The following is a 22,077-nucleotide window of genomic DNA, read 5'->3' as shown; positions in this document are numbered from 1 at the left end:
GTATATCTGTATTATATGTATGCTAAGTAGTTTTACAACGCATTTCAACACAACCCATAAAAGACATTTACAACCCTTAATTAGTTATTTATTTAAGTCTCGCCTGCACTTTGGAGATCTTTCATCCCACCCCAGAATAGATACTGAAGAGATGAAGAAACCAGACACAGAGGGTCTGCACTTACAGATAACAGCAGCGTTCCACACGTTGCGCAAACCTAAACCGTGCGCGAGAAAGCGTCTAAACATTAACTTCCATTGACACCATTCAGAGAAAAGGCCAAACGACAAGATGAGTCAACACTCTGCTTGTGCAACAGACAACCCGTGGACAGGGTCTGGAAGGTTCATTACCCCCCGGAGATTATTTGGCACGACGTGATTACTTACCGCGGTTTTTTCAATTAATTGATTGTTGTCGTTTCAACAGCAGTGGCGAAATGTACTTTAAGTTTGGTTATTTTGTTTTTCTTTAGGATTCCAGCTAACCTAGCATGAGGTTGCTGGTAAACATTTGATTGCATTGTTAGCATGACAGCTCACATGATAGAGTTGCTATAACGTCTGTGTTTGCCTTTGGAATGTTATGTTGCTTTATCTGATATTTGGAGAAGTATTTGTAAAAACGGGATGAAGCGTACAATAGCGCTTCTTGGCGCTACACACAGCGCTTATTAGCATCAAAGCTACAGACACAAACTGGCCTGTCCCTATTGGGCTAATTTCCTGTAGGTTTTGAATCATAATACATTATTGTGGTACTTATATTAAATTGTTGGAAATAGTAATTTATTTAGATAAAGTAACAATGTTCAGGAAAACCACTGACTACCTGCAAAACCCAAAACCAGTGAAGTTGGCACGTTGTGTAAATCGTAAATAAAAACAGAATACAACGATTTGCAAATCCTTTTCAACTTATATTCAATTGAATAGACTGCAATGACAAGATATTTAATGTTGGAACTGAGAAATTTAATTTTTTTTGTGCAAATAATCATTAACTTAGAATTTAATGGCAGCAACACATTGCAAAAAAGTTGGCACATGGGGCATTTTTACTACTGTGTTACATGGCCTTTCCTTTTAACAACACTCAGTAATCGTTTGGGAACTGAGGAGACCAATTTGTGAAGCTTTTCAGGTGGAATTCTTTCCCATTCTTGCTTGATGTACAGCTTAAGTTGTTCAACAGTCCGGTGTCTCCGTTGTCGTATTTTAGGCTTCCTTTGAGACTTTTGTGATTTAGGGCTATATAAATAAACATTGATTGATTGATTGATAATGCACCACACATTTTCAATGGGAGACAGGTCTGGACTACAGGCAGGCCAGTCTAGTACCCGCACTCTTTTACTATGAAGCCACGCTGTTGTAACACGTGGCTTGGCCTTGTCTTGCTGAAATAAACAGGGGCGTCCATGATAGTGTTGCTCCAATGCTTTCAGCATTAATGGTGCCTTCACAGATGTGTAAGGTACCCATGCCTTGGGCACTAATACACCCCCATACCATCACAGATGCTGGCTTTTGAACTTTGCGCCTATATCAATCCGGATGGTTCTATCCCTCTTTGGTCCAGAGGACACGACATCCACAGTTTCCAAAAACAATTTGAAATGTGGACTCGTCAGACCACAGAACACTTTTCCACTATCAGTCCATCTTAGATGAGCTCGGGCCCAGCGAAGCGGGCAGCGTTTCTGGGTGTTGTTGATAAATGGCTTTTGCTTTGCATAGTAGAGTTTTAAATTGTGCTTACAGATGTAGCGACAAACTGTAGTTACTGACAGTACTTTTCTGAAGTGTTCCTGAGCCCATGTGATATACTTTACACACTGATGTCGCTTGTTGATGCAGTACCGCCTGAGAGATCGAAGGTCTGTAATATCATCGCTTACGTGCAGTGATTTCTCCAGATTCTCTGAACCTTTTTGATAATATTACGGACCGTAGATGGTAAATTCCCTAAATTCCTTGCAATAGTTTGTTGGGAAATGTTGTTCTTAAACTGTTCGACAATTTGCTCACGCATTTGTGCACAAAGTGGTGACCCTCGCCCCATCCTTGTTTGTGAATGACTGAGCATTTCATGGAAGCTGCTTTTATACCCAATTAAGGCACCCACCTGTTCCCAATTAGCCTGTTCACCTGTGGGATGTTTCAAATAAGTGTTTGATGAGCATTCCTCAACTTTCTCAGTCTTTTTTCGCAGCAAATCCCTCAAACCAGTAGTGTTCCTGTTGTATAGAACTGTAAACACACTGGTAGATCCTTACATTAACTTGTGCAAGGTGGTCCAAACTTGTGATTTACACAACGAAAGCGTTCCTAAAGGCACCACTTTAAGTTCTCTCTTTTTTGGCAGTAACACATTTTGTTCCCTAATGTGATTTATGCGACTAAGGTGTTGCTGTAGCTTGTTTACTTCAGATGCATTCAGTAGTAATTTGTTCAACTTCTTTAGTTACACGAGTAGTGATCCTCAAGGTTCCATTTTAGGTCCTCTCTTTTTTATCTTTTGGGCAATTCAACCGGTGGCCCTGTGAGTTCAGTTCAAAACCCTAAAGTCATAAAATGGGTCATGATTTTTTAATTTTGTTTACCTTATTTAGTTATACTAGTAGTGATCCTCAAGATTCCATTTTAGGTCCTCTCTTTGTCATCTTTTGGGCAATTCAACCGGTGTCCCTGGGGGTTCAGTTCAAAACCCAAGAATCATAAAACGGGTCATAATGAAGACGATTTACTTCAACCTCTTTAGTTAAACTAGTAGTGACCCTCAAGATTCCATTTGAGGTCCTATCTTTGTCACGAAGACGATTTACTTCAACTTCTTTAGTTATACTAGTAGTGATCCTCCTGAAAACCCTAGAATTATAAAATGGGTCATCTTTTGGGCAATTCAACCGGTGGCCCCGTGGGTTCAGTTCAAAACCCAAGAATCATAAAATGGGTCATAATGAAGACAATTTACTTCTACTTCTTTAATTATACTATTAGTGATCCTCAAAATTTCATTTTTGATCCTTTCTTAGTCATCTTTTGGACAATTCAACCGGTGGCCCTGTGAGTTCATTTGAAAACCCTAGAATTATAAAATGGGTCATCTTTTGGGCAATTCAACCAGTGGCCCTGGGGGTTCTGTTCAAAACCCATGAATCATAAAAGGGGTCATAATGAAGACGATTTACTTCAACCTCTTTAGTTATACTAGTAGTGATCCTCAAGATTCCATTTTAGGTCCTCTCTTTGTCATCTTTTGGGCAATTTGACCCTGTGAGTTCATTTGAAAACCCTAAAATTATAAAATGGATCATCTTTTGGGCAATTCAACCGGTGGCTCTGTGGGTTCAGTTCAAAACCCTAGAATCATAAAATGGGTCATAATGAAGACGATTTACTTCAACTTCTTTAGTTATACTAGTAGTGATCCTCAAGATTCCATTTTAGGTCCTCTCTTTTTCATCTTTTGGGCAATTCAACCCTGTGAGTTAATTTGAAAACCCTAGAATTATAAAATGGGTCATCTTTTGGGCAATTCAACCGGTGGCTCTGTGGGTTCAGTTCAAAACCCTAGAATCATAAAATGGGTCATAATGAAGACGATTTACTTCAACTTCTTTAGTTATACTAGTAGTGATCCTCAAGATTCCATTTTAGATCCTCTCTTTTTCATCTTTTGGGCAATTCAACCGGTGGCCCTGTGGGTTCAGTTCAAAACCCAAGAATCATAAAATGGGTCATAATGAAGACGATTTACTTCAACTTCTTTAGTTATACTATTAGTGATCCTCAATATTCCATTTGAGGTCCTCTCTTTGTCATCTTTTGGGCAATTCAACCGGTGGCCCTGTGAATTCGGTTCAAAACCCTAGAATTTTAAAATGGGTCATAATGATTTGTTAATTTGTTGAACTTCTTTATTTATACTAGTAGTGATCCTCAAGGTTCCATTTTAGGTCCTCTCTTTTTCATCTTTTGGGCAATTTAACTGGTGGCCCTGTGAGTTCAGTTCAAAAACAATAGAGTGCTGTCATAAAGATGACCTTTGACTAGCTTTTTTTTCCCAGAAGGTCCCTAAAATCAGCAGATCGCTCTTTTAACTCTGACAAAATAAATAGACCAACGTCAAACGTCAACTGTAGAGGATGCTGGTTCTCAGGAATATAATAAATAAGACTAATTGTGAAGGGAGAAGTCCGGCCCCGGTTCTTTTGCTTTCTGGAAATGTGGCCTCCAAAGCTATTTAGTTGAATATCCCTGGTTTGTGTGTTTCATAATGGCGCTGGTTGGTGGTCTCTTTGTTAGCACATTTGGCCTCCAGCACCTTTTGTTCCACTACAAACACTCAACCCGTATGAACTGTTATATCTGCGCAGCAAGAGGGAGTGTGCCCTCTATTTGTACAGCTGAAAGTGCTTTTTAGAAGTGAGGAATCGACAATAACCCCGTTTTGACCAAAATCATTAGAAACTATTAGCACAAATACATGATGATGAGAAGTGTGGTTTTGATTGCTTGCCACAAATTAAATATTGTGCACCTTTGTAAACATGTCATAAAAAGGTAGTGATGCTTTTAAGAGTCATTACTGCCCTCTAGTGTCCAAGAGAGGAATTGTTTAAAAGTGACAGTTAAGTTTAAATAGGATAGGTTGGACTTTATTCATCCCAGTGTTTCATTCCCTAGGCAAATTCTACGGACAACAAATAAAAAGGAACTTTAATTGAAAAATCTGACCAAAATATTAACGATTTTGGACTTTAATGTACTTGTTTGGACCTGCTTTGATGCTAATCTACGCTATTTGCTACATTGTATTTTATTTTTTTCTAAAAACCTTGTTTTGTGATACCAGTTCTATCTTTATAACCCTTAAGAGAACAAGACACCAAACAGACGCTCCCATTGTGGTTATATTTTATCATCGGCACGTTTTCTTGGCAGCATATAAAAAAAAATGAAAGAAAGCAAACGATGCCTAACATGAGTGTCTTTCAAAGCCATCTCTGTACAGCAAAAGTCCAACTGATGAGCGATGCACCAGCCTTCAATCGTTCTGTATCAAAAGGATTTCCAAAAACAATCCATTAGTTTGTAATGGACCAATAGAAAGTCGAGTAAAAAGGTGATCGATGCAAACACTCCCTGGAATTGCCCCGCGTATCTGACACGTACAATTATTGTGTTCCAGATGGTTCAAACGTGAGCGGGAGAGGGAGCGTTTGGGTCCAAAATGAATTAAATAAAAAGAGCACTAGAGTATGGTCATTCTATTCTGTGGCCCTCAAATCCAGAAGAGGACATATGATGAAATTTAACATTGATGGCATCCGTAAGAGCATACTGGCCAAAAGGGAAGTCAGTAGAGATGCCAATACTCAGGAGTTGTGGGATGAAGGAATGGGAGTCCGATCATGGCTTCCACTAACCAGAGCCCGGTCCCTCCTAATGTCAGCCAAAGGCGCCCCGGATCATTGGTAAAAGAAAGCGTGTCCACCGGAGCTAGTTCCTCTCCTGCACAAATACAGTCTCCTGTGGACATAGCCCAGCCTCCTGCAGCGTGATGTCATAGTCCAGGTGGGTGAGTTTCCTCCTGGGGAAGTTAGTTACAAGTTCGAAACGCTCGTTCGGGTAACCCTTGGACTGGACATGTCTTACCAGGGCCTTGAAGGGACAGAGTACCACATGTGAGACTTGGGTATACAAATATACATATATTTCACAGGGAGCACACCCAACACATTTCACCTATTTTATCAGTACATCTTCTCGGGATGTCCCGATCAACGTTTGTGCCTCCAATCTTAATCAGATTTTTGGCATCAGATCAGATTGGAATTCGAGTCCCGATCTAATACTTTGACAATAGATTTTAGAAGTAAATACACGTTTTATAGAAAGTAACAAAAGTCACAATGACACATTTTTATCAACCTTAACATATTTTGCGGACTATAAGGCGCACTTAAAATCCTTTCATTTTCTCAAAACTCGACAGTGCGCCTTATAACACGGTGCGCCTGATGTACGGAATAATTCTGGTTTTGCTTACCAACCTCGAAGCTATTTTATTTGGTACATGGTGAAATGATAAGTGTGACCAGTAGATGACATTCACACATAAGAGATACGTGTAGACTGCAATATGACTCAAGTTAACAACACCAAAATGTTATATGTTCCATTGAAAATATAGAACATTACACACGGCACTCAAAAATCTATCAAAATGTTTTAGTATGACTTTGGTAAGCTATGAAGCCGCACGGCTTAATGGATTGTATTGTGCTTTAACATACGAGTATTATTATGGTGTGTGTATAAGGTAAGACATATTATCTGGCATTTTGTTTCACAAAATTATGCAAAAGCAACTTTCTTACCTTCTGGTACCTGCTGATGTGTATTTGGGATCTGTGTAAGTCCTGAAAATTTGCGTGAGTCCGCCTTTGTAGTAGGAGCTGACGCTGTAGTCGATAAGCTTCTTCTTTTTCTCTATCTTCTTGTTATGGGACAGTCATCCTCCGCTGTTGCCATTTCTAATATAAACTCGCCATGAAAGCGCTGAAACATACCGGTGTAGTGAGTTTACGTAATTCACCCAAGGAACTTTAGTTATTAGAGATTTCTGGTCGGACGGTTTTTCACAGGACACATTTCCGGCGTTGTTGCACTAGTGAGCCACGGATGAGGAGATGCTGCTCTGTTATTGATTTAAGTAAAGTCTGAATGTCATTAAAACAGTTAGCTCCATCTTTTGACATTTCTTCCACTCTCAACCTTGCACGCTACACCGCTACAACAAAGATGACGGAGAAAGGCCGAAAGTGAGCCACGTAAAAAAGGATGCCCACAAAACGGCACATTCTGAAGCAACTGTCAGAAAGCGGCTTGAAGATGGTCTGTAAAACATCATCTATGCAACATTGTGACCAAAGAATCACCATCACATGTTATGTAGACCACAAGGAAGTGTTTTACATTTAGAAAAAAAATATACTATGACCCCTTTAATGCGCCTTATAATCCGGTGCCCCTTTAGTATGAAAATAGACCTAACTAGAACCGCTCATCGGCAGTGCGCCGGTGCGCCCTATGGTCCGGAAAATATGGTATATTAATACATTTAGAATTTGCTAGTATTGTTGGAAATCAGATGATGTAATAAATGTGTGGTGTTGATGCTGCATTCAAATTTTCTAACAAAATAAAGCGCCCAGTGCACAATAACTGAAACTAAAAACAGCTTTTGGCAACCATTTACATAATTCGGGTTTTGCCCTCAAAGCCTTTCTGTATTTAGAGACTTCGTTCGTGGGTTTGTGAACAATAACAAAAAAGAGCAAAAAGTTATTTCGACAAAAAACAAGAAAAAAATATATCGATCTAATCACTTATACTGATAGTATACCAGGCATTGGTAGTATTGACACCTGGATCGATCCCCATTACTTTAAATTGAAACTTTAGCGGTTAACTTCTTGTGTTGTCCTGCTTGGTGTGTGTGTAGTACGGCTGAACAATAAATCTCATTTTAATTTCGATTATGTATTCTCGCAATTATGAAAACATAATAATCTGAAAAATAAAAAAGATTAATGGGCTGGGCAACATGCATGCAAGAGAAGTTTGGAATCTCACCATGGTAAAGCATATGATTTCCGCGTTCACATAACCGCAGACGGAGTAACATAATTGGCCAATAAAACGAAATCTGCTGTTAAACGCAGAATATCAGGGAAATTTACATACGGTACAGGCCAAAAGTTTGGACACACCTCATTCAATGCATTTTCTTTATTTTCATGACTATTTACATTGTAGATTGTCACTGAAGGCATCAAAACTATGAATGAACACGTGGAGTTATGTACTTATGTACAAAAAAACGAGAAATAACTGAAAACATGTTTTAAATTCTAGTTTCTTCAAAATAGCCACCCTTTGCTCTGATTACTGCTTTGCACACTCTTGGCATTCTCTCGATGAGCTTCAAGAGGTAGTCACCTGAAATGGTTTTCACTTCACATAGTTTTGATGCCTTCAGTGACCATCTACAATGTAAATAGTCATGAAAATAAAGAAAACGCATTGAAATGAGAAGGTGTGTCCAAATGTTTGGCCTGTACTGTAAATGTAAGTGAAATGTCATTGTGAGAAGAAACATTTGTAGCACTCATTCATCCCCGACACACTCAACAGCCCCGTCCTGAACTAAACAATCAATGTCGAGACGGCCACTTGAAACAGCGACTAAACTGAGAAGCTAAAGCTAACAAGAACATTTAATGGACCACAATGGAAACAAGCCTTTTGGCTTTTTGTGCCAACCATTTGCCTTTTTAAAGCATTACATGGATTAAACTCTTTAAGATGTCAATAAACTTCTCAATCAATCATTGAATGTACCCACAACACATGTCATCTACCTGTGTTGTTGTGAACGACATCATCGATGTAATATCAATGTACAAACAGTGGTCACAACTTAAGGGGCACTCTCTCTCTCTCTTTATTTTAACAGCCTCAAGTGAGTCGCCGCTTTACTCGTCAAACTGAGAACAACAGAACAGCACAACTCCCCCCTTCACCATAATAGCGCGCTGTGCCACATTCAGTCTGACTGCGCTACCAAAATAAAGATTTGAAAAAAGTACCTTCCACAAGCATAATGTACTTCAAGGGGAACTGCACTTTTTGGGGGGAATTTTGCCTATCGTTTACAATGATTATGAGAGACAAGAATACAAAAGGGTTTTTTTTCTCGCTGTTTAACATTTAAAAATCGGCTCGTTGTTCGTGGCTAGCAATGCAGCTAATGGGAGAAATTAAGTCTACCGCTAAATCACTTTAAAAATGCATTCACTTTAAAAATGCATTCAAAAACCGTCACGAATATTTCATTTGCGTTTAGTAACCTGTTTAATAACCAAACTGTAGTGACATTGTTATTGTAAGAGCGAACACTGGAGGAACTATTTTTCTATCGTAGTAACACATCCGCATGCTACGGTATTAGCCGTAGAAGCTAACCACGGCAAGAGATAAGCAAGCTTCTACGTCAGCACGAAAAGAGTTTGAGTTTGTAATGCACAACCCAATGCGATAGGACACCAATCTGCATACTTGCCAACCTTGAATCCTCCGAATTCGGGAGATTGGTGGTAGCGGGTGTGTATATTGTAGCGTCCCGGAAGAGTTAGTGCTTGAAGGGGTTCTGGGTATTTGTTCTGTTGTGTTTATGTTGTGTTACGGTGCGGATGTTCTCCCGAAATGTGTTTGTCATTCTTGTTTAGTGTGGGTTCACAGTGTGGCGCATATTTGTAACAGTGTTAAAGTTGTTTATACGGCCACCCTCAGTGTGACCTGTATGGCTGTTGATCAAGTATGCATTGCATTCACTATTGTGTGTGTAAAAGCCGCATATATTATGTGACTGGGCCGGTGTTTGTACGGAGGAAAAGCGGACGTGACGATAGGTTGTACAGGACGCTAAAGACAGTGCCTTTAAGGCACGCCCCCAATATTGTTGTCCGGGTGGAAATCGGGAGAAATTCGGGAAAATGGTTGCCCCGGTAGATTTTCGGGAGGGGCACTGAAATTCGGGAGTCTCCCAGGAAAATCGGGAGGGTTGGCAAGTATGCCAATCTGTACTGACTGAAAAACATGAACAGTTATATTACAGTATCTGTCAAGTATTAGCCCACATTTCATGGTTTGTTGTTTGTTGGTACACTGCTACTATGTCGACAGCATATTATACTGTCTGTCATGATACATGCAGCAAGTCATGCGTGTAACATGACAAACAGTATAATATGTGTGACTCACTCGATGGACAGTTGTCTGTTTGGTCCAGCTGGCCAGGGACGCTTTTTCCGGTTAACTATGGGTAAACACGCCATTTATGTCAAAATAGCTTGTCTCCAAGATCCACATTTTGCAGCTTCGATTCACTTTCACCACACTCTATCAGCTTCCGTCTGATCCAATGTCTCACTCTTCCTTCGTGCTTGCTTCTAGAAGCAATAGTTCATCTTCCGTGTGTTTAGATTAAGACAGATAAGGTTGTGAATCCCCATTTGTCCAAAAATAGTTGTCTTTGTTGTTTGTTACCAAGTCTGCCATGATTAGAACACACACAAGCGTTTTGTATCCGGAAGTAGGACACACGTTGTCAGACGTGCGCTGCTATGGAAATGGAAATAAATGCGCCAAAGAATTAGTTCCGGCATTGATTAAAGATTAAAAAATCAAAATACGGTAAATATTATATATATTACATATGCTTATGAACGTGTTTGTTACTACATTATATATATACTTGCATTGTGTATACAAAAGGGTTTTGAAGTTGTTTTAGAGGGCTTTGAAGGCTCCAACGGTGACTTCCATTAGCCCAATCTTCCAAGCGTTTTTTTATCTTCTTTAAGACCCCCCCCCTCCCCCCAAAAAATATGTGTGTTCTTGTCCCTTATAATGATTGTGAGCAATAGGCAAAATTCCCAATAAAAGTGCAGTTCCCCTTTAAAGCACGTATATTATGCTTTGACCTAAAATACTGGTCAAAATGTGTCCAAAGATGTATTGCATCAATAAATGTGAGGATTTTTTTATTTAATTAACAAACATTTTTTATATTTTATTTTACATAAAAAGCACACATTCTACGGTGGTAAAATAAGTGTAAAGGGTAAAAAACTTAATTAAAAACAATTAAAACGGAAAAACAGAATTTTATTGTTTTTAATATAGCTATTGTTTTTTAAATGTATTGCTATTATTTTACTTGTTGTGGTTTATTAGTAATTAGTTATTTATATACAGTTGTTTTTTTTAAAACATCTAAAAGCAGGGGTGTCAAACGTACGGCCCGCGGGATGAGTTTGCCAAGTATAAAAATGAGCCGAAATTTTTGAATGAAAGAAACTGCAGTTCTAAATGTGTCCACTGGATGTCGCAATAGCAATTCCTTGTATCTTTGTAGATTATGCTACATATGTAAAAATAAAAATAAACCACATGATGTTAGTGCACAAGTCGAGGAAAATTAGCAAACTACATAAATAACATCCTGTAACTGGATTTTGATATTATTTTTTTATCTTGATAGATTGAAAATGAACACCAATGAGTTGACTGATGAACATTATCACATAATTTATTCAGAAAGTATAAATAACGACAAATAAAGGTAGAATACTATTAACCGCAACACGTAAGTGTAAAAAACCCACAACATCATTATGATTTGTACATTTTCAGAATGTGCTTGTTGTATTTTTAAACAAACAAAACAATCTGTATTTGTCTTTATTTTTAAGTTATCCTGCCGTGATTTTACCAGTACGGCCCACTTGGGAGTAGATTTTTGTCCATGTGGCCCCCGGTCTAAAATGAGTTTGACACCCCTGATCTAAAGTTAAGTTTTGGTAGTGCAATAAATACACGTTTTCAAATTCATGAATAATCGTGATGATTATTTTTGCCATAATCGTCCAGCCCTCGAGTGTAGCATGCTTAGTTAGCCATTCCTTTCCGCCATATTGGTGAGATGTCTTAGAAGCAGCTTTGCATGGGGAGTACACCACGCACCCGTCAAAGCTAGCGCTCAAATTTGAGCTGGGGTTCTGGCAAGACACACGCACGCATCCTCCGAGGATTCATTAGGGTATCTGGAAATGTTAATTTTGAGCATGGTCCTATTTTGAGGGAATCTTTCACTCAAGTACAATCTTTAGCCATGAAAACACTGAAACACAGCTGCAGTAAAGATCGAATGGGCTGACCAGCTCTTCAGCCGATCAAAGGACTCCCGTTTCCCATTTGGCAACTCGACCCTGTAGCCAGCCAGAGCCCCTCGTCTAATATACTTCTGATGTTGTGACATCTGTTTACGATCCGTCACGTCAAAAATATACCTTCTAAGTGGCTCTTATAAATACTCTAGAAACTACAACTGGTTCGGAACTAACAGTGTTTAGATTGTAATCATCTAAATTAGGGCTGCAACAACTAATCGATTAAATCGATTAAAATCGATTATTAAAATAGTTGCCGATTAATTTAGTAATCGATTCGTTAGATCTTTGCTATGCGCATGCGCAGAGGTTTTTTTGTTTTTGTTTTTTTTAATAAAAAAAATGTATTTTTTATTTTTTAATAAACCTTTATTTATAAACTGCAACATGTACAAACAGCTGAGAAACAATAATCAAAATAAGTATGGTGCCAGTATGCTGGGTTTTTTTCAATAAAATACTGGAAAGGATAGAAATGTAGTTTGTCTCTTTTATCCGATTATTAAACGATTAATCGAAGTAATAATCGACAGATTAATCAACTATCAAATTAATCGTTAGTTGCAGCCCTAATCCAAATATGATTAGTGGCAAAGTAAACAGCCGTCAACGTGACTCAAAGAGCAAATGTAGGCGACAACAAGTAAGCTAGCTCGAAAGTTACCTAACTAGCAAGTTTGTTTTTGGTGCTCCTGATCGTCTACTCATCCTGCAACTAACTCAGTGTAGCGTTTAAGCAAGCTGTTCCGCTTGCTTAAACGCTGTTTAAGCAAGCTGTTTAAGCAACCCGCGGTTTAAGCCAGTGTTCAACAAATTTTGGTTAGATTGTAATATTACTATTTCATTAAAAAAACGCGGAAAGGATATTTTGGTGCAAAATTTACATTTCTGAAAACGCAGATTTTTGCGTTTTCGCATAAATTTCACATGCCTGTAGATGATGTTGAAGTTTCATTTTTGTAGTATTGTCTAAGGTGCAATTAAAATAGTTGCTGAAATGTGAAGGGTTGCCATCACTTTTGAATTCAAGGAACATGGTTGATCTTACCATAAGTTTTGCTTGAGAAGACAACGCTATTTGCTCTCTTTGTCCATCTGGGTATCGGAGCATCAACCTGGCCTTTGGACCTGTGTTTGACCAACACACAAACATGGTTGTAGACATTTTTTTATAACAATTATGCTTTCCCAAATTCATTTCTATTCCATTTCATATTCCCGTACCATTGTCATCCGGACATTCTGCGCCATAGGTCTTCGCTGAATCGGCTGCACACGAGTTTCCCCCAGAACCTGCATCAGTGTAGGGGTGACGAGACCCAGCGAGCAAGGGCTCCAGATGGTTCTTTTTGCTATCCTCTTTCTTGTGACTATGGTTGTTTTCTTTAAACGGGGACTTTCGGTGGCAAGAAGAAGTGCTATCGGGATGAAGACGGAGCGGGGCAGCCGCAGGGGCAGAGGGCGTCTGTCTGCTGGTGGAACTTTTCTCTTTCTGCGGTTCTGGCATTTCGCTGTCCGAGCCGTCGACGGAAATCGGCCCCTCGCTGTCGGAGAAGGGTTCGGCGTCTGAATCTTCATCCGACCTGGGGGAATCAGGGACCTCTGGGACATGTGAGGACTCGTAGTGGGTTTCCTGTAGGGAGGCTCGGATGGCGGCCTCCAGCTGGCTGTCTTCGCTGGCGTCGATCAGGCTCTCCTAGAACAGAAAACAAGAGTGCAGCTGTTAAAAACAAATTAAAAAAGAGCAAATACAGTGCGATACGAACCAAACTAAATACAGATTCAGTCTTACAAATGAAAAAGGTATCTGAAATAAACATATATCTGAGATAGTATCTATCTTGGAAAGTATTGATACACAAAAATAGAGGAGAGACCCACAGAGCGAGCCCGTTTGGCAGGCGGTGCCTGGCAGGATGGGCCATCGAGCTGCCCGTGCTCTGCCAGGAAGCCGGTGGCCTGCTCCAAGAAGGATGCCACGTCCAGCTGGTTCCACTCCACCATTTTTTGACCTGCAGTGGTTAGACAAAACAGCATTGCATCATGGCGGCCAATCAAAGCTGAGCATTTATGACCCGATATTAATCATACAGCTCTTGTGGTAAATTGGTGCATCGAACAAAGTGGCTCACAATTACACTCACCTGTGCGTGGATCTAAGATGGAAATATACGGAAACTTGTTGAGTTTATAAAACTGAATGTATCGCTGTCCCTCTTCACTGTCATGATAGACCTGGAACAAAAATCGGAAAATAACTATTACCTTACGTTACTTTTATGCTTCCGGTCACATCTCTGCTGACACAACTAAGCCAACTAATTATAATTAACTATGGTCCTACCTGCCAGAATATAAAGTGATCTCTAATGATGTTCTTTACTGCGTCGTTGCTCCAAACATCTCTGTTTAGGCACTGGCAAGCAAAGTCTTGTACGTTCTGAATGTTGATCATCAGCCACTTGTTCTCCAGTTGACCACAATCTTTTGCCTATTAGAGACAGGAGAACAGCGAGACAGGTTAGACGACTGTAGCTCATTTGTAGCACAAATAACATTTGTTAAAAACCGACTGAAATATTGGTAACAGCTGTGGCTGTAGGCAACCGCCCTGAGGCCTCATGTAACTATTTTAATTGATCTCCGGAATTGGCTGAGACAAGGCCCAGGTTACGCCTCCTTATAAATATGCAAACCAGATTGAAAATAGCCATGTGCTTAAACGCTGCATGTAGCTGGTGCTTCTTTCTGGTGTTTCAAGTGACCGCCAGGAATTTCAAATTGCTGTTTGCTGCGGGAAGAAATGGTTGGGCATAAAGAAGGTCAGGAAGAAGATGGATGTACATCCCCAAAAAAGAAGAGTGTTTAAAAATATATAATCCCTGCAACTAGCTATAGGCGGGTGGTCCCTTTCTTCCTCACCGCTGTCAAATTAATAGATAATAGAAAGAAAATTGTGACTCTCAGCACTTTGATCAAAAAGGTGAGATGCACTATTGAATTCAACATTGTTTTGTGCTTGTAAAAATGTTATTATTCTCTATAAAATGTTTTTTTGTGGAAATATTTGTGGTGGATCTGTATTAGACAAATCTGGATCTACATTAGACAAATATTGTCTGTATACATATAACATACAGTACAGGACAAAAGTTTGGACACACCAACTCATTTAATGAGTTTTCTTTATTTTCAAGACTATTTACAACGTAGATTGTCACTGAAGGCATCAAAACTATGAATGAACACATGTGGAGTTATGTACTTAAACGTGTTTAATCTTCTAGTTTCTTCAAAATAGCCACCCTTGCTCTGATTACTGCTTTGCACACTCTTGGCATTCTCTCAATAACCTTCAAGAGGTAGTCACCTGAAATGATTTACACTTCACAGGTGTGCCTGAAGCTCATCGAGAGAATGCCAAGAGTGCGCAAAGCCGTAATCAGAGCAAAGGGTGGCTATTTTGAAGAAACTAGAATATAAAACATGTTTTCAGTTATTTCACCTTTTTTTTGTTAAGTACATAACTACAAGTGTGTTCATTCATAGTTTTGATGCCTTCAGTGACAATCTATAATGAAAATAATCATGAAAATAAAGAAAACACATTGAATGAGGAGAAGTTGTGTCCAAAATGTTGGCCTGTACTGTACGGGAAACCCTGCTAAGGTCATACAATACGCCAACATTTACATATTTTCCCCACACATTTGAGAATTTTTAAAACGCTCACTCTATCTGTTTTCAGGACACTTGGTTTCCTCTCAGTAAATGTCAGCGCCTTCAAAAAAATAATAAAGACTTGTTTTTCGGGTGTGTTTTGTGGGTATCTCCTCACCGTCTCAAAGCTGCCTTTGTGCATCAGCTCAATGGGAGGTCGAAAAAGGTCTGCCAAGGTGCTCAGTTTCTTGTCCACTGTTCCACCGTTACGCAGCTCCTGTTCCTGGCGGACTGGAAATGGGAAAAGCAAGAGGGGGAAACCCCATCGACAATGACACATGGATTGAAATATACGTAACCGGCAGAATGTGGATTTCTTTACTACATAAGTGTAATGTCTGCCTCGTTTCTCAATAGAAAACACACTCACTGGTTTCTGTTTGAAAGTCTCTGAAGCCGTCAAATATAGAGCGGGCCGGTCTCCTTCGCTTTGGCACTGTGTGTAACAAACATGGTAATGTTTCCATAGGACTGCATGTATGTGGTGTGCTAAAAAATACAATACCTCCAAAGAGCGGCTCGGGTTCCACAAGTATGTCCTGCTTTTGGGGAATGGGGGCTCGTACTTCGCTGTGATATCACACAACAATGACAATGTTAATCACAGACTTAAATACTGTAGAGAAAGACTTCAGAACTGGCTCACAACTAGGGATTTAACAATAATAATTGTGGTAACACTCCTGGCATCTAGTATTACCATTTTTAATTAAAATGATTGAAAAACAGAGATTGATAACTGCACTTTGATAAACTGACAGACAGACTAGAGCAAGATAGCTATCTTAAATGCTAACATCAAAACAAAAGACAGTAATGTCTTTCTTCATTAAAAAATGACATACCCCCAATCTAAACTTATATAAACACATGACAGTCTGAGCAAGTAAGCTATTCAATTGTGCAAATTGAAACAACAAGCTGTGTTCTCTCAGCCAGAGTGATCGAGGATTACGAGACGGAGGTGTTTTTACCACTGATCAGCGTACGACACAACACCCGCCATAAGTACCGTAATAATGATAGATTTGTTTTGTTACGCACATTTCATTTAAATAAATCTTAAAGTGCTACCGAACATACCAATATTTAAAACAATAAAAGCTTTCAGGATGCATAAGAACCACAAAACATGCAAAATTTTGGGTTTTCTAAAAGTGTTGTCTATTTCTATTTTTTAAATGACTTGGTCAAACGATTTCAGAGTACTTTTTAAGCACATTCAACAATTCCGCAAAAACGATAACCGTGGTATGAAAGGTTCATATTTTAACATCCCTATTCGCGAAACACACATGGATCTCCTAAGGCGGGGACAGTAACTCGCAGCTCTTTAGTGCTGCCCCAGTGGCTCCCTGGAGCATTTTTTAAAAAAGATTGAAAATGGAAAAAGATATGGGACATTTTTTTTTGTATGTTTTTTGTATGAGGACAAACATGACACAAACCCTCCCAATTGTTAGAAAGCCCACTGTTTAATATGTTTGTGTGTATGCTTCACTGATGAGAGTATTTGGTGAACATCGTTTTGTCCATATTAATTTTGGCGGTTTTTGAACTCACCATAGTGTGGACTGTGACGCAACAGTTTGTTTACATGTAAAATCTTCCACTCCTTCTTTGTCTCATTTTGTCCATCAAACATTTTTTGTTGTGCATAAATGCACAAAGGTGTGCTTTGTTGATGTTATTGACTTGTTGGAATGTTAATCAGGCATATTTGGTCAGTGAATGACTGCAAGCTAATCAACGCTAACATGCTATTTAGGCTAGCTGTATGTACATATTGCATCATTATGCCTCATGTGTAGGTATATTTGAGCTCATTTAATATCCTTTACTTGTATCTTCTTTGTATATCATTTAGTTTTGCATGTTTCATGACACATTATCAGTATGTAATATCGGCTGCATTTCAGATAGTTGTTTGTGTGCCATGTTGTTCCAGACCACAGCAAACATTACCTGGCTTGCCAAAGATTGTAATAAATCTATTAAAAGAACTAGGACACACACATCTTTACATTTGGCCATTAAAAGTCAATAATTTTCAGGAGTTATCTCACCTTCTGAGTAGCCTCTGATTTACTAATGGTTTCTAATGTTGTAAAAATGTGTAGAATAAATATTACATTTCAACATTTCTTTCAACGACAATTTGCTTCAGCCTGCGACACAGTCATTTTGATAGTAGGCTACTATAGCTAATATAGACATTTACGTCATGCGTTGCCTTCATTATAAGACTTATATACGGCTTTTAATTTTTTGCGGCTCCAGACAGATTTATTTTTTGTATTTTTGGTCCAATATGGCTCTTTCAACTTTTTGGGTTGCCGAAACCTGACCTAGATGGATTGGGGTCCTAAGCAGGATTTTTTACCTATTTTTTTTTCACACTTGTTTTACATAGGTAAAACGATTTGTATACCTTTTTTTAATCAAGCTTGAATTTAATTTGATGCATGGCTTGTGCTAAAACAAATTCATGGGAAATATATTGTACAATAATTACTTTTTTATTGCAAAATAATAATTTTTACGTCATTAAAACACATGCATAAATCCAACGACTGTGACTTCGACTTGAATTTGAAGCCTGCACCTTCTGTCCTACAAAAGAATCTCTAAAGCTCTACACCACCAGAACAGCTTGCTATTATATTATTATCAATGACAAGGCAGGAGGCGGCTCGGAATGCGTGTGTGGTAAAGTTTCACATGAAGCGCCCTGTCATTCGTTAAAAGACATTCTTCATGCGCTTTTTCATGTAACATGGGGACTAATGTGCAGCGTGTGTTCTGGTTTAGGGCGGGGTGGCCCTGCCTCTTACTGTACCATATCTGCTCATCATTTTCACCAGCAAGTGTCTTCAATAATGTTCAGAGTAATGTTAAATAATCATTTATCCATTTTAAGCGTCATTTTGTACTGTAGGTGATTTACATTGTTTACTGCATATACAACTATAATCGTTCTCTATATTATATTATTTGTATTACATTTTATTGAATTTGCATTATTTTTTATGGGAAAAGACGTTTAGTTCTTTGTGCGCTTCGGTCTCAGTCTGACTTTTGGAATGGACTACTTTTTTTTTATTGATTTATTTATTTACAGACAGACATAATTTTGTATTACATTATTGTTTCTTTTGTTAATATCAGAGTGCGCTCTGCAAAAAGATCATCCCTAGAATTGGGTGCCGACCCCTGTCCTAAGGTGAGACTCTGAAGATGCTTGACACTGAGAACTCACTCTGAAGGTGGGATTCTGCTGCTTGATGCTGCAGATCCAGAACTGGTGCTGGGCTCCTCTGCCACCACTCCTCCATCCAAAAACATGGTCACTGCCATCTCCAGGTTGTTGTTGCATGCTTCTAACATATGCTGTCCAACGCTCTCTGTCGCCCCTAAAGGAGTATTAAGTTGTCAGGCATTTAAAAAGTATAATAGAAAATAATCTCAAAAGTGCTTCCAGTGTGTTAACATATTGATTTAATATGTGTTGCATGGTCTCTATGGTGACTCAATATGTTTTATATTCAAATACTACCCCTTGTCTGAGAAACCTTAATATTGAATATGTACATTTCTGTGATGAAAAATGTTCCAACAAATATATGAGGGCAGTTTTAGTGAAATAATATTTTCCGGGCACAGTTCATAGACAATATATCCTGAAGGAGTTTACAAAAGTTGAGCTAAGGAAAATAAGGACAAGATATATTAAATACCCAATTCTTCCCAAAGTTAAAGAAATACAATTTAAAATGATTAATGGAATATACCCCTCAAAGGATTTGTATAAACTTAAATTTACCATGGAGGTTGATGGCTGTTATATGTGAGGAGCTGTATAGAATAGAATGGAATATAATAGAAAGTACTTTAATGATCCCTGGGGGAAATTCAGCACCACAGTAGAGGATGTCAATCATCTGTTTGTGGAATGTGAGAGTGTACATGTGTTTTGGGAGGAGATCAGAGTGTTTGTGGAATCTGAGAGTGTACATGTGTTTTGGGAGGAGATCAGAGATTGGCTGAGAGACAAGGGTGTGGAGACATCCCCACTCACTATAGAAGAGATCAAATTTGGTATTTTTATAAACGACTGTAACATAGAAATGTTTGTCATAATTGTTATGCTCCAGGTCAAGTTTTTTCTACATAAATGTCGTTTTATGAAAGTAAGGCCTACATTTCCTAATTGGCTTAATGGTGTACACTTATCTGCTCAGTGGCCTTGTGGTTAGAGTGTCCGCCCTGAGATTGGTAGGTCGTGAGTTCAAACCCTGGCCGAGTCATACCAAAGACTATAAAAAAAAAATGGGACCCTTTGCCTCCCTGCTTCGCATTCAGCATCAGGGGTTGGAATTGGGGGTTAAATCACCAAAATGATTCCCGGGCGTGGCCACCGCTCACCTCCCAGGGGGTGAACAAGGGGATGGGTCAAATGCAGAGGTTAATTTCACCACACCTAGTGTGTGTGTGACTATCATTGGTACTTTAACTTTATCAATCAAATCTTGGGGGATGATTAAGAGTACAAAAGCCCTTAAATTCATCCATCCATTTTCTACCACTTGCCCCTAACGGGGTCGCGGAGGGTGCTGGAGCCTATCTCTGCTGCATTCGGGCAGAAGGCGGGGTACACTCTTGACAAGTCGCCACCTCATCACAGCGCCAACACAGATAGACAGACAACATTCACACTCACTTTCACACACTAGGGCCAATTTAGTGTTGCCAATCAACCTATCCCCAGGTGCATGTATCTCTGTTAAAAAACATTTAAAGTGATTTAGGTAGCCCCTTTTGTCTTTAATTTTTTTTGTCATATTTTGTTTTATTATTAGACCCTTTTGTGTTTAATTTTTTTGGTCATATTTTGTATTATTAGTTATTATGTTTATTAATACTCTATCTGTATTTGCTTTTGTTTTCTTTCCTTGATGTTGAAAGTGCCTTGACTTTTGTGTGAATTATAAATGTATGTTTGTTGTTCAATAAAAAAATAAAATAAAAATATATATGTGTGTGTCGCTTGGTCGTAAAAAGTGTTAAGCGCAGAAATGTTACTTCCGTTCTTACTGCGCATGTCCGTTCGACTCTTCCAGGGTCGAGCAATGGATCCCAGAATGTCTTCCTACTCAACGTGAAATAACTTTACACTCGTTTATTCCACCGTGCGCAGATATGCAAACACAACTACGGCAGTGTGGACGTGTAATCGGCATTAGAAAACACATCAAGGCGCTTGAATTTTAACCCCCCGGAGCCAGGCCGGCGATGACAGACGAGCAACATGATGAGGAAGAAGGCAAATGTTGGCCAAGCCGACCTCCATTGCACATTTCTACACAACAGACTGGTGTCAAAGTGGCAAAAAGCAGCACTCTACTTACAATAAAAAAAACTTGTAGTGATACACACAAACTGAAATGAAAGCAAAGTTGCGTCAAGTTTCACATTAGTCATTGTATGAATCTTTTCTGTTGTAGTAACCCGTTAAAACAGGTTGTGGTTTTTCCCCCTCTGCAAAGCACTGACAGCGAAGGGGGCACAAGCGATATTTAACGTCCGTTTACTGAACTGCGCAGTGATTTCCCGGTCCGTCCGACAAATAGGTTGTTTCTAGCATCTTCAGCTGATGTTATTTTTGGAATCTGAGTAAATATTAACCGTTATTTTACCTGTTATTGCAGTGAATTGTTGTATTAACCCGTTCACCCCCGGAGCTGAGGTGTCTCCGAGCGCCGCCATCTTACCGCCACAAACAACAACATTAATGTCGCGCATGCGCAGGGTTGCCCTTTTCCCTAGCCTGGCGCGGCGCGAGTGTCTACGTCACTTTACCACTGTGATGCATTATGGGCGTTGTAGTTATTTTGCTCCTTAAGTCAGTCTCAGCGACGTCCACGTAAAGAGTTGTCACACTGTCGTTTAAAAAAAAAAGCAATCATGAAAGCACATTTTTAAAGATCATACCAAAAATTTGAAATATATTTTAACTATTTCAACATTGAAATACGTCATAATTTAATGGAAACCTGACAGTCTGATCCAATTGATCTAGTCTCATTCATCATTCACAATATTTAATACAGTATTATATTCAGTATTTATTTTCAATATTTACAATGAGGGCAATGCTTTGAGTTTATTGCATTATTTTTCTGTTTTGATTGATTGTCTACTGTCAATTGTTTATCATTTGTGTTACTTATTAAGCTTTTTTAACATTATTTATTGATTTTAACTATTACGATATATGACCACGTTAAATATAGGAGAAGGGTGACTAGTAGAACTGATTGATTGATTGAAACTTTTATTAGTAGATTGCACAGTACAGTACATATTCCGTACAATTGACCACTAAATGGTAACACCCGAATACGTTTTTCAACTTGTTTAAGTCGGGGTCCAGAAAATCTGCTTCTTCCTACTTTTTCTTTGTCATGCTCCTGTTATTTAAATTCAAAATGTTAGTAGTTACTTTACTAGTTCATGTCTTATAGATTACAAGGAAAACTTTCTTGATGCT

At 38.9% G+C, this 22,077-nt stretch overlaps 1 protein-coding gene across 1 annotated transcript; it reads right to left on the bottom strand.

Moving 5' to 3' along the window:
* Positions 1-4,906: 4,906 nt before the first annotated feature.
* Positions 4,907-21,367, bottom strand: ubxn7 (UBX domain protein 7). Its single transcript, XM_062023509.1, has 11 exons — positions 21,224-21,367; positions 18,787-18,940; positions 16,033-16,097; positions 15,898-15,963; positions 15,646-15,758; positions 14,152-14,298; positions 13,952-14,042; positions 13,689-13,819; positions 13,032-13,503; positions 12,856-12,935; positions 4,907-5,670 (listed from the first exon to the last, which is right to left on the bottom strand). The coding sequence occupies exons 1-11, from the start codon at positions 21,327-21,329 to the stop codon at positions 5,509-5,511; spliced, it is 1,587 nt and encodes a 528-aa protein (XP_061879493.1). The 5' UTR covers positions 21,330-21,367; the 3' UTR covers positions 4,907-5,508.
* Between the last annotated feature and the right edge of the window lie 710 nt (positions 21,368-22,077).

Source organism: Entelurus aequoreus, linkage group LG16, assembly GCF_033978785.1.
Source record: "Entelurus aequoreus isolate RoL-2023_Sb linkage group LG16, RoL_Eaeq_v1.1, whole genome shotgun sequence".
In the NCBI taxonomy this organism is placed as follows: domain Eukaryota; kingdom Metazoa; phylum Chordata; class Actinopteri; order Syngnathiformes; family Syngnathidae; genus Entelurus; species Entelurus aequoreus.
Note: the sequence above shows the minus strand (reverse complement) of the source record. Positions and strands in the feature narration are given on the sequence as shown.

Bases quoted from the DNA above. Each gene is read 5' to 3' on its own strand.
- ubxn7 (XM_062023509.1), bottom strand. From the start codon at position 21,329: ATGCGCGACATTAATGTTGTTGTTTGTGGCGGTAAGATGGCGGCGCTC. The intron at 18,941-21,223 runs GTAAAATAACGG...ATACTCCTTTAG, and splicing joins ACAATTCACTGCAATAACAG to GGGCGACAGAGAGCGTTGGA. The intron at 5,671-12,855 runs GTAAGATCAACC...TGTCCCTTCAAG, and splicing joins CTTCTCAAGCAAAACTTATG to GCCCTGGTAAGACATGTCCA.